This window comes from Nanorana parkeri, unplaced genomic scaffold (assembly GCF_000935625.1).
Source record: "Nanorana parkeri isolate BGI_ZX_2015 unplaced genomic scaffold, ASM93562v1 scaffold756, whole genome shotgun sequence".
Lineage (NCBI taxonomy): Eukaryota > Metazoa > Chordata > Amphibia > Anura > Dicroglossidae > Nanorana > Nanorana parkeri.
In genome coordinates this window covers 163,035-179,125 of record NW_017307024.1, presented here as the reverse complement: position 1 = coordinate 179,125, position 16,091 = coordinate 163,035, and the positions used below count along the sequence as shown (strand labels likewise).

Genomic DNA, 16,091 nt, shown 5'->3' with positions numbered 1-16,091 from the left:
TTTGTCTGTGTGTGTGTGTGTGTGTGTGTGTGTGTGTGTGTGTGTGTGTGTGTGTGTGTGTGTGTAAGCAAGCAAAAATCTTTCCAATGGGGACATACAGTACATGATAATAAAAATCTGCTCTTCCCAGCTCTATTTCTCAGTTGGTACACTGCCTGCGGTTCATGCACAGTGTACACTCCTGACCCATTCCCAGCATCTATAAGGGACACTGCATATGTGCAAGGTTCCATCATTGGTGGCTGCCTAAAAGAGAGGATCGTGAACCCAGAAGATGCAATGGAGAAGATGGCAGCCCTGTGGGAAGGGGGGGGAGGGTGGATTTGGGGTTGCAGCAGCAATGGGACTGTAGGAGCTGAGGAAGGGCAAACACAGAGGTGAGTTTGCTATAATGTGCAAGTTTATTATGGTAAAAACTCTCCTTGCAGATCACAGTTTAGTTCTGCTTTAACAAAGAATATATTACACAGACAATGAAAGATGTTTTCTGATTTGTTGCTGTGAGTTAGGGCCCGCTCACACCAGAGCTGTGTGTTAATTGCACGTGGTTTCGCACAACGCACATGCCATGCATTTCCAGCATGGCATGTGCGTTGACATTCATTGCAGGAAAAAGGCGAATAGCGCCTCACAAAAATATTGCAAAAATGAATTCTTCTTGATCCATAAAAATCATTTACAAAGGAGGATAGCTAATAGACTTATTTCACTATGCTTCATACATTGCTCTTGGTTTAGGAAAGGAACTTGTTTATAAATGTATAACCATTTCTTGCATTCATACTATCTTACCTTTGTCAGTTTTATGTGTGCAAAGATCGGTATTTATAGAGTGGTCCTAAGGTAGGCCAGCCATCTTACATGTTCCATTCTCATTCATGACTTTGTTTAATCTAGGCAATACGTGATGGAGTCATTGAAGCCAGTATTAATCATGAAAAGGGTTATGTCCAATCTAAGGAGATGACTGACATTTACTCTACGCGAGAGCCCCAGCTGGCTTTCCACCAACGCATTTCCTTCTGTCTAGACATTCACAATATGTCCGTCAAGGTAAGGAGACAATGTTATATTGAGAAATTGTGGTATTCATTCTCTCCAGGCCAGTGCAGGAAAACAGCTGAGTTTGAGAGATACCTTTTGCTGCTTACAGGTTAATCAGTAATACAAGAGGAATGCAGCTCATGAATGGTACATTTTCCTTTTGTAACACGCTTTTCTCTTTTTCTTTTCCCTAGGCTATGCGATTTCCTCCCAAGTCATACAACAAAGATTTGGAATCTGCAGAGGTAAGGACAAAAAAAACAGCTTCGACAGGTCTTTAGCTATAGCAGATGTAATCCCAATAGCAAAACAAAGCAGTACAACTGTTACTGTAGTGGTATAGAATAAAGTCTAATTCTATATTGGCTGATTTTTATATGTTGTCATCTGCCCACTTTCTATCTTTTGAGTCTGCTGAGCAAGAGCTTAGACTTTCTTATCCACTGATGTAATCGGCTAGGGGCAAGGCCACGGAGATTGTGAACTATGCTCTGTTAGCGCATGTCAATCACTAAGGAGGGGGAGGCGGGTCAGGTCAAGGCATGTCTATGTTTGGGTGCCCATCTTCTTCTTCCTAGGGTAACAATTCTCTAAGAAGCTGCATGTTGATGATGCCTATGCAGTCTTGTAGTACTTAGGAAAGGTTGGTAAAGCTGCGAGAAATTAAAACAGGTGCATACAGCGTTGTCACCTTGCAACAGGAAATGAGGCAAGGCAGAAGCATCAGGTATGGACAGGAACGCTTGAGAATTGGTAGAAAGCAGTTTACTAATTGAAGATTAAATTCTTTCACTTCTCAGAGGTTTTACTCTACATAAACTTTATAGTAATAAATGTCAGGCCGAAACCAAAAATTACTTTTTTTTTTTTTTTTTCCCTTGACCTTTTTTAACAATGTTTTCTTTTTTTACATTTTAATACTTTTTTTTTTTCTTTTGTCTGTCAGGAATTTTGGGGAAATATCTAAACAGACCCCTGATATTTCCCTTTTAAAATAGAAAAAGAGATTGAGGACACAGAGTTCTAAATCTTTTTCTGCAGCCCCTGTTATGAATGAACAGGAAGTGATGTAGTGCACTTCCTGTTCATTCATAACTGAGGACACAGTAAGCTTAATATGTACCCCTTTATTTACAAACACCCTTGATCAGTCCTGATCGCTTGTAACCAGCTCTCCATGTTGAGAGATGCACGGTGGTGCAGAAGGAGAGCTCGGCTTTCTGTGACAGCTCGCTCCGCTCAGCATCCTAATAGCTGCTTCCTCCCCGCACCGCCCCTCTCAGCCTTCTGATAGCTTCTCTCCTCCCCTCTGGCCGCCGGTTTGTGTTCCCACTGATCCCTGCTGCCCCTGCCAACTCAGTAAGGGAATGGGCAACCGGGGTGACGCAAACCGGCGTCACCTCCGGGAGGACAGAAGCTAGGGATGCACTGAATTGTTGCCCTTTTATGGTACTTTTGGCATTTTGCCCATAATACCATTTTTTTTTGGATGAAATTTCGGAGCATCCCTAGGACAGTGTTATCTCGTGTGACATTAACCTGCCTTTGAAAGACTCGGCTTCTGACTGGACAGCTGTAGAATTCCACTTCCAAATAAAGTTCTCTGCTGCTACAGACAAATGATGGGAAATTGAGATAGTTATTTATTCCGGGAGCAGAAAGCTTTAAGAGCTTTTATTGATCCAGTTATGTTATATACTGATAAGTGTATTGGAGAAACTCTATCCAGCAGTTTTTTACTTTTCCTTCTTGATGTGGTGCTCCCTGCAATAATCCATCCAATTGTCTCTATTGTCTTAGGAGCGGCGTGAGCGGGAGCAGCAAGATTTAGAATTTGCTAAAGAAATGGCCGAAGATGATGATGACGGCTTCCCATGACCTTGACTCTACTCTCCCTCACTTTATGTTCTGTTTATAATAGGGTTTATTTTTTTTTTGGATTTGGTTTCAAGCCCCCTCCTGGTGCACCCCTTCCTCCTTTCCCCTCCACATTGGCCATTTTATAAACAGTCACAAGTATACATCCGTTTCGCGGAGAACTGGAAGGTTTCTCAAGCAGGCTTTGAAGTAACGGACCACAACTTCCATTATGGTGTATTTATGAACTCTTCCTTCCTGGCACCCCCCTCTACTGTGCCTACCATTATAGGTTTATTTTCATTGTCTGTCATCCTTTCACTGATGTCATTCTCCTATATCTTAATCTATGCACCACCCATGGAGGACCAGTAGCTCTCCAGCTGTCTAGGAACTTCAACTGTCAGTGCACACCTTGCCTAGGTGTTGGCAGTAGTAGTATTCCAAGTGATGGAGGGCCATGGGTTGCCCAGCTGTGGTCAAAACCAGTGTTTTGTTTTTTAATTAGTTTTTTTCTTAACTCCAGTACCCTCGACAATCATGTTTTCAGGGTTTCGTTAATCTCGCACAGGTTCTTTAATCTGTATGGCTGAACTGGTGATTACCACAGCCGTGCTCACTGTGGGAAAACCTCCAAACATGAACTGTGGGGGGGGTACTGTGGTAATGGAGCTGAGAACCACCGTTCTCTAATAGGTTACGTAAATTATGGCCTATTGAGTTTTGCATTTTCTGCCAACAGTTCTAATACTCACACTTCAGCTGTTTGATCAGTAAAGAAGTGTTCTGTCTAATGACCCGGAGTCATGAATTTCCACTTAAGATCTTGTACATCTGATTTTATTTTTTATGTTACTGATCAAGACTGTAAGGTGATGACATGCATCAAGTTTTGTTTGGCTCTTTAGTAACTCATTAAAGGCTGTTTGTAACCAAAGCGTTTTGTGGTATGGCTTTTTGTGTGAATGTGAAAGAAAATCCCACATTTTGGGACCAAAATATGGTCCCAAAGCAGGAGTAGATAAAAAAAAAAAAACTCGTTCACTGGGGAAACTAGTTCTGGTGACCTTGCTGACCAGCACAGATTTCCCTCTCTCTTTTGGAGGCATTTCCTCTCCCTTCCTATTGTGGCTATCAGACAGGAAGTGAAGGGAAGTCTCCCCAGTGGGACACGGATTGCAAAAACAAACTGACAGGAGTTATAATCCTCCCTTGCTGTATCCAGAACAACAACAAAAAAAGGTTTTGGCTTGAGTTCTACTTTAATGCATTCATGTCAGGAGAATAATATGTAGGGTGCCATTGCTGGCCTCTTCCCGAAAATTCTAATTCCCTGCATGTGAGATAAAGGGTATGTAAACACTAACAATGAACTTTTATGAACTCTTATTCACTCCCTTTGGTCTGCTAAGAATACCATTGAAAACATTTTGCTATACCTGTTTGGCAAGTGCAAATCAAAATACCTGTTGATCCTGCTAGAAATCTTGCGTGCTTTTTGCCTGCACTGAAGGGGAGATTTCTGAAGTCATGTTGGCACGCTATGACAGGAAGTGTGTAACTGGCAGAATCATCCAGTCAAAATAAATGGGGAAGAAGAAAAAGATTGCAACTACCATATATAAAATGGATAAGCTAGGTTACACTTTGAAGATCTCCAGGAAACGTAAAAATTAACTCTTGCAGTAAGGCTACCCCTGCACTTTTAAGGGTTAAGTGCTCATACACTCTTGAGACAGCATGCGTACTCCCTGCTTTGTTTAGGCAGAGATCTTCAAATAATGTCAGGTTCCTAAATACCCCACCTTGTGAGCGGAGCTATAAGTAAAAATGTTTAAGTTGCAGATACTGGTACCACTTACCTACACTCGAGGTCCATGTGGGGAGCAAATCCAGTAAGGGAAGCACCCCAGAGGCATTGCCAACCTGTAGTATGGCGAGGGCCTTATGTTTTCCCACTTTAGGAACCTTCTGCTCTCAATGGCTTGTGGGAATTCAGGATTACTGAGGATAGGTGTTAGTGGACCCACATAGGAAGACACATGATGGTCTGATCCAAGGTATGGAAGTCCGCGGCACTGCCACACTGGATTATTAAATTTTTTACCCAGAGCTTTGACTGCGATGGGGAAAAGCAATCCACCTTACGATTAGGTACCATGGCCTTATAATATAACTCCATATGTGGTAGTCCTGCTATATATATATATATACATAATTTGTTTTTTGTTTAGCCCAGATTTTAGCTGCTATCGGTACACCTGGCCCCCTTATTGTGCACCTGACTTTGTTGAAGCTTTTAAAGCAAACTTTCTATCCAGTTTGGATATGTTAAACATCGACCTAAATGAGCGTGTTGGCTGTCACCCTAAACAAGATGCTTGCAGGTCTCAGAAGCTTTCAGTAAGAATTGTGTAGTGCTAAAGCCTGCTTGTATACGGTAACAATCAGCACTATAACATTATAAGAAATTGCGTTAAAGACTAAAACAAAAGCTTTGTAAAAGCTTGGTGTACATACTGCCCTTATACAAGCTGAAGCCTGAACATACAAGGCCTTAGTATGCTGTTCTTGCAGTTTAGAAAGCTTTGTATTCCCAACTCCTCCCATTTTAAGACCTGCAAATAAAAATGTCCTTTACTGTGCATAATAATTGTGAATTCCCATGATCAGAGATACATATACATCCAAGGTTTGCCTCCAATGCACTGTAAGTATTCTGTGCAATATTGTGAGACAACAGTACCAAGAGGCGGATGTCCCAACTGGTAGGTCTGCTCTATCTGACTGCCCTGGAAAATGATGTGATACTGAAATGAACATAAAGAACTTATGAGAGACATGCAGGACAGCCATCGCTGACCTTAAAAAAAATTCCAATAGCCTGGTTGTAATCTTGACCTTCTATAATCAATACTTTGTCTCCCGGGCACAAAACAATGATGCAGATCAGAAATGTTAGGCAGAATCAGCAGTTCTTATCTACATACTTGTTCCAGGTCAGTAACTCAAAATACTTACAAGCAGATCAGCATGACAGGCCTACATTGGCATTCATAATACTTCCTCTGTATATGACTACTTCAAAGGGAAACTACAATGTTTGGAGATCAATTATATTTAATGTATAACCTAGTAACTGAGGTTTGTCATGGACAACACAGAGCACAATGGATTTTCTAAAAAGACAACACGGCAGTAGTATTCTTTCCAACACTGTTGTCTCTCACTGAAGACTCAATGACTTGGGTGGGTACATTTCAGCTTGAGCTATTGAACTGTATAAACAATGGGCTGCTTTTTTTGTTTACAACAAAGGGATAAGGGAACGTGAAAAGAACCCTGAACTTCTACCAGCTTGGCTCAGACAAAAAGCTTTTCATTCCCAAAGAAGTTCTATAGCAGAAAAACAGACCTAGGAGCCCTTGGAGTTATTTTCCAAAGGCTCATGGTCTGTTCACTTTGTAAGGGAATTTTCCCTTCAAACTGTGACTGAGGTGAAGTTCTACTGACTTCCATCTTCCAATCATGTGCAAGCAAATATACCCGGGGTTTTTTGTTTTTATTTTCCTTACAAGTTATTGGGTAGTCTTTGCAAAGTGAATGTTCACCACATTCACTAAGCTATGGGAAAATTCCTCTGCATTGTAAACAGCCTATTTACCTTTAGTAAATGTACCCCTCATATGCAGAACTCATCAATCTCAACACACACACACCACCTCTGTGTGGATGGAAGAATCTCCCACTGGGCCAATGTTTCAATATTGTGCTAGTTGGCCCCGCTGACTCTCAAAGTACCTGCACAATCTGATTGGATGCATTGTTCAGGTATGCTGACATCCAGCGGGGCCAACTAGCAAGATACTGAAGCTTGGCCCAGTGGGAGATTCCTCCATCCACACAGTTTAGCGTATATGGAGGAATCTGTTGCACTTTTTCCATCTGACCATAGGAAATCTGCAGATAATCTATAGGTGTATGGGCAGCTTTACTATATAGCTGCAGAAATGGAAGAATACAGTACTAAAAGTAATTGGGAGAACTTGCACAATTGGTGGCTGACTAAATACTTTTTTGCCCCACTGTATGTCCATGATGTAACAGTGTCAATGAACAGTTGGTAAACATAAAACGGTGGGGGCGGCAGGCCAGTAATGAAATCTGTAGTTTGCCAATATCTGCATATTGAAGTGTCGTGGGGAACTAAACATTCAGATCACAAGGTATCCATAGGCACCTTACTATTTCTGATGGGAAAAAAAAGATGCATTATAAGGGCTTTGTATGTAAGTAAAACATTTGTTCAACATCAATTCTCGACACAAATCTACCGCATGTAGAGTTTGTCCTGATAATGAAGATATCAGTCACAGAAGATACAGGTGAAACTCGAATAATTAGAATATCGTGCAAAGTTCATTTATTTCACTAATGCAACTTAAAAGGTGAAACTAATATATGAGATAGACTCATTACATTAAAAGCAAGATAGTTCAAGCCGTGATTTGTCATCATTGTGATGATTATGGCTTGCAGCTCATGAAAACCCCAAGAACCCCAAATCCACAACCTCAAAAAAGTAGATTATTACATGCAATCAATAAAACAAGGATTGTACATAGAACAATATCGGACCTCTGAAAAGTACAAGCATGCATATGTACTCAGTACTTGGTTTGGGCCCCTTTTGCAGCACTTACTGCAATTACTTTTGCACAATATTCTAATTATTCGAGTTTCACCTGTAATGCATTGGTGTATATTCTTTGTTGCCCACCAGGATGCAGCATTTCTTCAGCAGTGAGAATTCATTCAGTTATGTGAGCCTGATTGTGCAAAATGAAGAAACACTGCCTGGGGAGGTGACCATTTTCTTCATGCAGTCCCTATAAATTTGCATTTAACATTTTACGTTTTTTATACATTAGTGATTATGGTTTCTAGAAAAAATTCCGTTATTTTTGATTTCTTAATCTTCCTTTCCTGTTACTAATCCTTAGAATGATGTAGCGTACGAGTGAATCTTCCTTCTTCCTTTCCTGTTACTAATCCTTAGAATGATGTAGCGTACGAGTGAATCTTCCTTCTTCCTTTCCTGTTACTAATCCTTAGAATGATGTAGCGTACGAGTGAATCTTCCTTCTTCCTTTCCTGTTACTAATCCTTAGAATGATGTAGAGTACGAGTGAAAGGAATTTTAGATTCTAAATTAGATTTTAGTATTGAACAATGTATTTGGATATGAAGCAATCGGTGCCACTTTACAGGTTTACTATAATATAACCAGGAATGAAAATATGTAAAGAGTCAGAGCTCCACAACCATATTAGTCCATAACCTTGGCACACAGTCTGTAGAAAAGGGCCAATGTATTTTTTTACATTTACTTTCTATGGGCTTTGTGCCAAGATTATTAAAGAAGAATTTCAGGTAAAAATATTATTAAACCTTGCAGTTGGGCTACCTCTGCACTGCAATGGTTAAGTGTTCATTTTTGCCTAGGGTCAAGCCAGGACCTGAGCCGGCTTGCTCTTAGACAGGTCCCTGGAGACCCTCTCCCCCTTTGCTGCAGCAGTCTAAGATCCCTGGGTCCTTGCCACCTAATGCCCCATCCTAGGCACTGGTATGTTACATCACATACAAGTACCTGGTATGGATAAGAGAGAGGAGGGTCAGAACAAGCATCTGTATATAAGGGGGAGAAGAAATATCAACCCAAGCCAGACCATATGGGGGATACTGGCTGCTTCATATGGGGGACATGTCTGCACCGTTCATTACAAACTACTGAATCCTGCATTAAAAATGACTGCACTCTGCAATACTTGCTCCTCACCTCTGCATCCTGCATTACTTACTACTGACCCCTGCACTGTACATTACATACTACTGATTTCTGCATTACTTATTTCTTACTCCTGTACTCTGCACTGCTCCTGACCTCTGCTCTGTGTGTTACATACTGACTTCTGAACATTACTTACACCTGACCTAGCCAGATCTCAGGCGAAAACACCGCCCAGTCAGTGGGGCCAGAACACAATCTAACCAGCCAATTAGAACCAGTCAGCAAGGTCAGTACTCAGATTGTGAATGAGAGTGAATGCCAAGTTACTCATTGAACCTAATTTTTAACGTAGGCTAACTTGATATTTTACAGTGACATTTTTTTTCTTTATATTATTAGTTAAAGTTTCCTTTCTTCCTTGTTAGTGGGGACTTGCTAGTCAATCTTTTTTTTTTCTTTTTAAAGGGGAGCCGCACCCTGGTGCTCTTTGATCTCTTCAATGTTTTTCAGGTAGCTCTTAATAAAGTCAAGACATCAGCATTTTATTGTCAATGTTTCGATAAAGCTCAGTCCATCTTTCTGAAGTGACTTGAGAAAGACGGACTGAGCTCCACAATAAAATGTGATGTCTTGACTTCTTTCTGCTGCAAGACCCACGTACCACGTTGTGCCCATAAAACATAATGAAATGTCACTTGTGACATTTCAATAAAGCTCGAAACAAAATCGCATCAACACTGTTCCTGGCACATGCATATGAATGGCCCCATAAATTGGAACTACAACCTCTTATCCTTTATAGCAATGGAATGTGCCATCTTAGCCTCTTGTTGGATTGCAATTGCCATGGTGCTGCACATGTGATCGGCTATGACAGCAACCATTTGAGGGCATTCTTAAAGTTCAGCTGAGAGTCTTCATCTCCTTCCTTCCACTTGTTTCCAGCAGTCCCTCCAGCGCTGGTGACGGTCTCTGATCCAGCACAGACTGCTGTTTCTTCCTGTCCCATGGAGTCTGTGCGGCATGCACACTCACGGTTGCGTGCATTGGCTTACAGTGTGTTTCTCCTCCTCTCCCCACGGGCGATCTCTACTGCGCATGCGCCTGCACTCATCCTCCTGCAAGGCCATTCAGGGAAACTGATTTCTACAGCTGGGAGCGAGCGACTAAGACAGAGGTAGGTTTTTACCTGTTTGGTAACTTTTTCCATTTTTTAAAATGTTTTTGCATATATCTATGGTTGCTAGCAGTAGATATATGTAAAAAAATAAGACTTTAATACTACTTTAAATTGGTGGGCCTAGTTCCGCGTTAACTGTGTATGCGGTTAACCAATAAAAAGAACAGATGACACAAGAGACCAAGAGTGACATTGGAAAAGAAGGGTGGGCTGAATGTGAACAGTAGTAGGGATGGTGTGACGGGAGAACTAGATAAAGTGAGATAAGATAGATGAATAGCTGGGGATCAGCAGTGATGGCGGATGATCAGGGGAATTTTGTGTAAGAGGATGTGATCAAACTTAAGAAAAGGCATGTATCATAGAGCAGAATTAGCATAAACAGAAGGGTAGTGTTTGGGTGATGTACATTGATACTGACTAAACCAATTGGAGAGGAAGTCAAGGATTAAAAAAAAAAAAGTAAAATATGAAAATTGAATATAAAATGAGGTAAAAATAAAGCGGTGATGAAATTCAAAAAACAATGGAGAAAATGGAGAAATCTTCAAGATGAAATAAATGAATAGAGTCTCAATGGTCTCATCGGGATGTGGGGTGTTTAATCTATAAATCAAAAATGTTTTACAGTTCCAAATTCTTTGTTTATGTCCTTTTACCACGGTTCTGTTTTTTTCTTCATGCTTATTAGTTTCTTCACTTAATTTCCCACAGAGTCTTAAAGTCAATTCCCAAACTGAGTCCTTTCATCCCAAGATTGTCCCATCGCTCCAGCGGAGGAGGAGACAGCCTGGAGGGAGCGCTCTAAAAGCCAGCTATCTGCAAGTTTCAGTTGGGTATAAATTTGTTGTTTTTGCACCTAGATGAAAACAAGCAATACAACCCTTGTAGTGCAGGGGTAGCTCCAATGCAAGGGTTAAGAAAATTGTGCCCAGAGTTCTTCTTTAACTACTGTTGGATGAGAATGAAACACCAAGAGAGTAACCACAAGGGACCAGCACTTTATTTTCAAACTTCCAAATATCTGTGATGAGTGACATAGGAGTCAAACACCAGGCCCAAGCATTGTAACATGGCGGGGAAGGAAGGTCATGAGCCCTGTGTAAAACACAGAGGAGGGAATTTATCAAAACTGGTGCAGACAAAATCTGGAGCAGCTGTGCATGACAACCAATCAGCATCTCTCTTTCATTTTCAAATCTTAACTGAACAAACTGAAGAGAGAAGCTGATTGGTTGCCATGCAAAGCTGCTCCAGATTTCGTCTGCTCCAGTTTTGATAAATTCCCCCCAGAGTGTCCCCAGGGATTTGTAGCCAAGTGTGCGGCAAACAAATGTGGTGGTGTGGGCTATTAAGAGAACCTGTAATTGTGCCTATTCAGGGTAAAGTGACAGATATACTTAAGTAAGATCCATTTGTACTGTGGTAAAAAGGCAATTGCACTAAAGCGGGTCATTTACACTTGCCCCTTGATCAGCTTCCATAGATGAAGAAATGTGTTTGCACTTCTTTTGGCTTTTTAAACATACCTGGGTCACACTAAAAAGTAAGGGTGCCATTTAAAATGAATGACAGCGCACAGCAACACATACTTTGTAGTGTGATTTGGTAACACCCATTAAAACACATGTTACTGCACATGGAAAGGTCTGAATCCACCCTTATTATATAAGAAATATTTGAATTCTACCTCCCTCTGCCTTGCTTCTAAACAAAAAGACATCCATACTGCACTTACTATTTCCTGGAGTATCCAAAAGACAGATTAATTATAGTGAAACAAGATCATATGTTATTTTAAACTAGAAATGCCAGCTCTGACATGAAGCGTGATTCATCTTGCACATTGTTTTGCATATTGGCCTCTATTCAAAGGCAAGGCACATGGGATGACAAGGGGATCACTTGTACTTTACCAGAAGTTGCAATATCTTGCGTACATAATTTTTCTAAAGAAAAGTTTGAGTTCTAATTACTTCCTGTCAGTAATTATCTAACCCCCCCAACAATTTCCAGCTCTGTCCTTAAAGTAAAACTAAACTCAGGAGTTAAATCTTACAAATTCATTAAACTACCTTAACTATTAACAAAAATTTAGCTTATTTGTGCATCACAATAAGTAGCGCTGTCTACTTTACAACACACACAGGGACCATGGGGAACAAAAGTAGACACCCTTCAGAAGGAAGTGTCAGCACCAATTCAGAGATTATATCCAAGAATATGGGACAGGGAGGCAGCTGACAGGGCCACTCATGGAGTGAACTTCGGTTGTCTAGAATTCGCTCCGTGTAGGGCCAGCCCAAAGAAGAACTCCAGGTTTTTTTGCAGTGGGACTATCCCCACAGTGCAAGTTTTAAGTGATCGTCTTTCTCTAGGGGCCTGAATAAAGAAGATATACTCACCTGATCCTCGGTTCTGTGGTGGCTCCGCGCTGGCTGTGGAATGTCCCTCGCCATCTTCACGGCTAATGCAAGTCTATGGACCTGCATAAGACACATTGACGTCAACAGTGCGTAGACCGCTCAGTCGGGGTGCGTCCATATTGTACAATTAGGCACAAAACAGTATGGCTGCTGTGAAGCTGATGGGCTGCTCCCTGCAACTAAACCCTTTAGTCTTTAGATGTGATGGCTGCATTCATTTTCATTTTTCAAGCTTTTGTTTTCTTGTAGTTTTACCTAGTGATCCTGCCAGTAAAACACCTTCTGTCCCAGAGTGACAACACTTATTCTCAGTACTGTATTAATTGAGGAGAGGCATTGTCACCCTATAAGACAACAGACCCCCCTACGTTATGGAAATAAGAAGGAGGAGGTGAAGTGTTATGTAGTCTATAGAGAAAGCCTTGAACAATGTAACCAATAACAATCAGTAGAGGCATGGGACACAGGAAATTATCATCTCAGCCTGGGACCTATGGACATCAACATAGTTGCAACATATTTATTAATTAAAGGAGAACTATGAGATGAGTGACTGTCACAGGTCGGCTCAGTAGATCGGGAGGTGAGCGAACAGATACCAAGTTCGCTCACCTCTCGATCCTGTCACGGCGCTCTGCCGTGACAGGGGGAGGGCTGGATTCCCCTCTCCCCGCTCCGATCTGCCAGCGCTGACTGGCGGAACGGACGGGGAGGGGGCGGGTACAGCTGGCTCTGCCTCTACATAGGCAGAGCCAGCTGTCACTCACGCAGCTGGGCGGATCCCGTCATCTACGTCGGGATCCGCTCCGGCTGCAGCGCCTCAGCATACCGCGAGCTGTAGCTCGCGGTATACTGAGCTTGGGGTAACGGGAGGATGCTAGTTTGTGTCCTACCGTTACCCTAAGGAGAACTATGGGGGAAAACACTGACCCCATAGTTCTCCTTTAAGCCAGCAAACAGTGTTTACACAGGTCTGTGTTCCAACCACAGAGACATGGCCCTGACTGATAAAATGATGTGATGGAAAAGAAAGATCAGGATGCATAAAGCAATGGCAATAAGATGTATCCAAACCGCTCATTTTCCACCGCTTATTATCACACAAGCAAAGGTAGTAACAGAGTAAAATACATTCAGGAATATCTTAACTTGCTCTGCAGCACTTTTTGTTGGTGTTTCTGAGCTGGGCAGCCCTGAATTGATAGTTAGCTTCTATTCCTGCACATACTTTCACCAAGCTACTATCATTGGCCTGGGCTTAATCCAGCTGCATGCTGGCAGGAAATAGTTGGATTAGATCTCTAATAGGTTGATGTCATGAGTCTGAATGCTGGACTTTTCCACTGAAATGGAATTTGTTTATCATTTGTCTCTGCAGTTCATTGACTGCTGAGCCCATCCAAAAACCTCACATTTGATCAAGACAGTGTAAGTCTACTCTATATGTGTCTCTTACCCATAGCAACCTGTCTAGAGTCTCCTTTTGTTCTCTGACACATTGAAGCAACTTCCTTTCCTTTAGGATATCATTATTATCATTTTTATAATTTGTGATCTGTTCTTGGTTGTTATGATCTTCAGATGTTTCACATGAAAGCTGTTAGAAAAGAAATATGGGAACTGCTATCTCTGATGTATTTTGAAAGGTGTCAGGGCTGTCATCCGTATCTTGCTTTAACAACATGGATATGCAACCACTAAAGCTGGAGCCCACAAACCTGAACACTTGAATAGCTCTAAATCTAACACTTGAATAGCTCTAAATCTTTCCTTTTATAAAGTACAGGAAGATGACAGGAAGTACAGGAAGATGACATGCCTGGAACATGTGCCCGCAAAAATAAAAAGGTGATAGGAGTTCCCATATTTGTATTCTTAGAGGTTGCCTTTAAATCAGCTTAATTTGTCCCTGTTTTCAGAATGCTTTCGGCCTTCACGGTTTAGGACATTTTATGAACTTAGTTACAACAAAAGAACCTGTATTGCCCATGGCTGCACTAACATAGCTGCCATACATACAGAATGGGGAACAGTAACTAGACCTAAAGGGTTTTTGATGAGTCTTTCGATACAACAAAAGAACCTGTATTGCCCATGGCTGCACTGACATAGCTGCCATACATACAGATTGGGCAACAGTAACTAGACCTAAAGGGTTTGATGTGTCCACAGGTGAAGAATGAAATCGTGGGATGTACAAACAACAGTGGGCATGACTTACATACACTACAGCAAAAAAAAACCTATAAAACTGAAAGGATAGCTAAACCTAAGAACAATAATATCATATATTACAAATTACCAGTCCTTAAATGTAATTGCTGCATTCATTTTCTGTTTTCAGGCTAAGAACATTTTAGCACGTACAAAAAATACTTGTTGAGCTTCCCAGAAATGCAGCGTCCTTGTCACTTTCTGTGAGCTGAATTAAAAGCAGAAGCAATTGTATGTTTTTAATGTAAGCTACTAATCTCCCCATCCCCTATGTGATGGAGATGGACATAGGCAGACATAGATACAGTGGAGTCAGCGTAGACACCCAGGGACAGAAAGTGTGTTATTTGCTGGTTTACCAAGTTAAAAAAAAAAGAAGCTGAAAAATGAATGCCTATAGTAACCAGTCGGTATCATGACTTCATTTGATGGACTGAACTTGATTAGCTGCTGTGGGCAGCTGCTGTATAGATCCAAACCATTCTGCCCCTATTAACAGCAATAAAACGGGGGGGGAAAATGGCTGAAATTCTAGTAAATGTTTTATAGCTAACTTGTTATGTTATGTTTTGTTTTCTTTGTTTGTTTAATTTCACTAATATATAAATATATATATATATATATATATTTCCTGACACCGTACATGGCAGCATACAATGGGTATGGCTCCTCCCCCAGCCCAATCAATGGACCAGTTATACTATAAATTAAAGCCCGCCTCCCAAGGCCACCATTCTTTTTTCTGTCCTCACTGCTCAAGCCGGTTATACTAAGAATATGTTTGAGTTTTTGCCCTCACCCTGCTGGTTTCTTTTGGCCTGCCGCACAGGTTCAGCCTCTCCTGTTGCGAAGTTCCATTTGTTCAGGTGGCTGAATGCAATCTTTTTTTTTTTCAAATTCTTTATTTGTAGGCAACAAGGGTGGGGTACATTGCAAGGGAGCACTCGCTAAGGCCACATGGTCTCGCAAAGTGTCAAAAGAAAAAACAATTAACAGACAGTGAAACTTATAATGCCAACCTGGCAACATATTGCAATAATAGGTCTGATAATCACATTTGTCCCCGCCCTTAAGGCATTTTTCTTTTTTTTAGGTGAATCCACGTATAACCAACACTGAAGTTGAGGTGAGTGGTCAGGCCCAGCCCCACTACCTGGGCGGCTAAGCCCCCCACGATCACCCCCACAAAGCACATAAAAGACTAACAGAGACAAACACTGAAACACAGAATGAAAACAGAACAAAACTCAGGAAGAAGGGGAAGCGAAGCGCAGAACGAAGTCCCATGTCCTGGCGGTCCCCGGCCATCTCCAACTCCCCACAGTGCCCACGCCCGCCCCAAAAATGGGTGGCATGGACGGGTAGTGCCTCAGTCTCTGGCATCCACCCCACACACCTCTGCAAACGCTGCCGAGCCCCTGAACATTACCCAGGCACCCCAGGTGGCCACATATCTGGACTGCGACTCCCGTAAACTGGCAGTTAAATCCTCCATTAGTCTAATTTCCTCCACCCGCCGCACCCACATGCCCATAGAAGGAGGGCGGGTTTGTCGCCACAAAACTGGTATGCAGGCTCT

At 41.7% G+C, this 16,091-nt stretch overlaps 1 protein-coding gene across 1 annotated transcript in view; it reads left to right on the top strand.

Annotated features, from left to right (window-relative positions):
* Positions 1-3,319, top strand: part of PSMD3 (proteasome 26S subunit, non-ATPase 3) — a 15,747-nt gene extending 12,428 nt beyond the window's left edge. The window contains 3 exon segments of the mRNA XM_018564491.1: positions 898-1,053; positions 1,239-1,289; positions 2,845-3,319. Coding sequence (XP_018419993.1) covers positions 898-1,053; positions 1,239-1,289; positions 2,845-2,922 — 285 coding nt within the window. The 3' untranslated portion in view covers positions 2,923-3,319.
* The last annotated feature ends 12,772 nt before the right edge of the window (positions 3,320-16,091 follow it).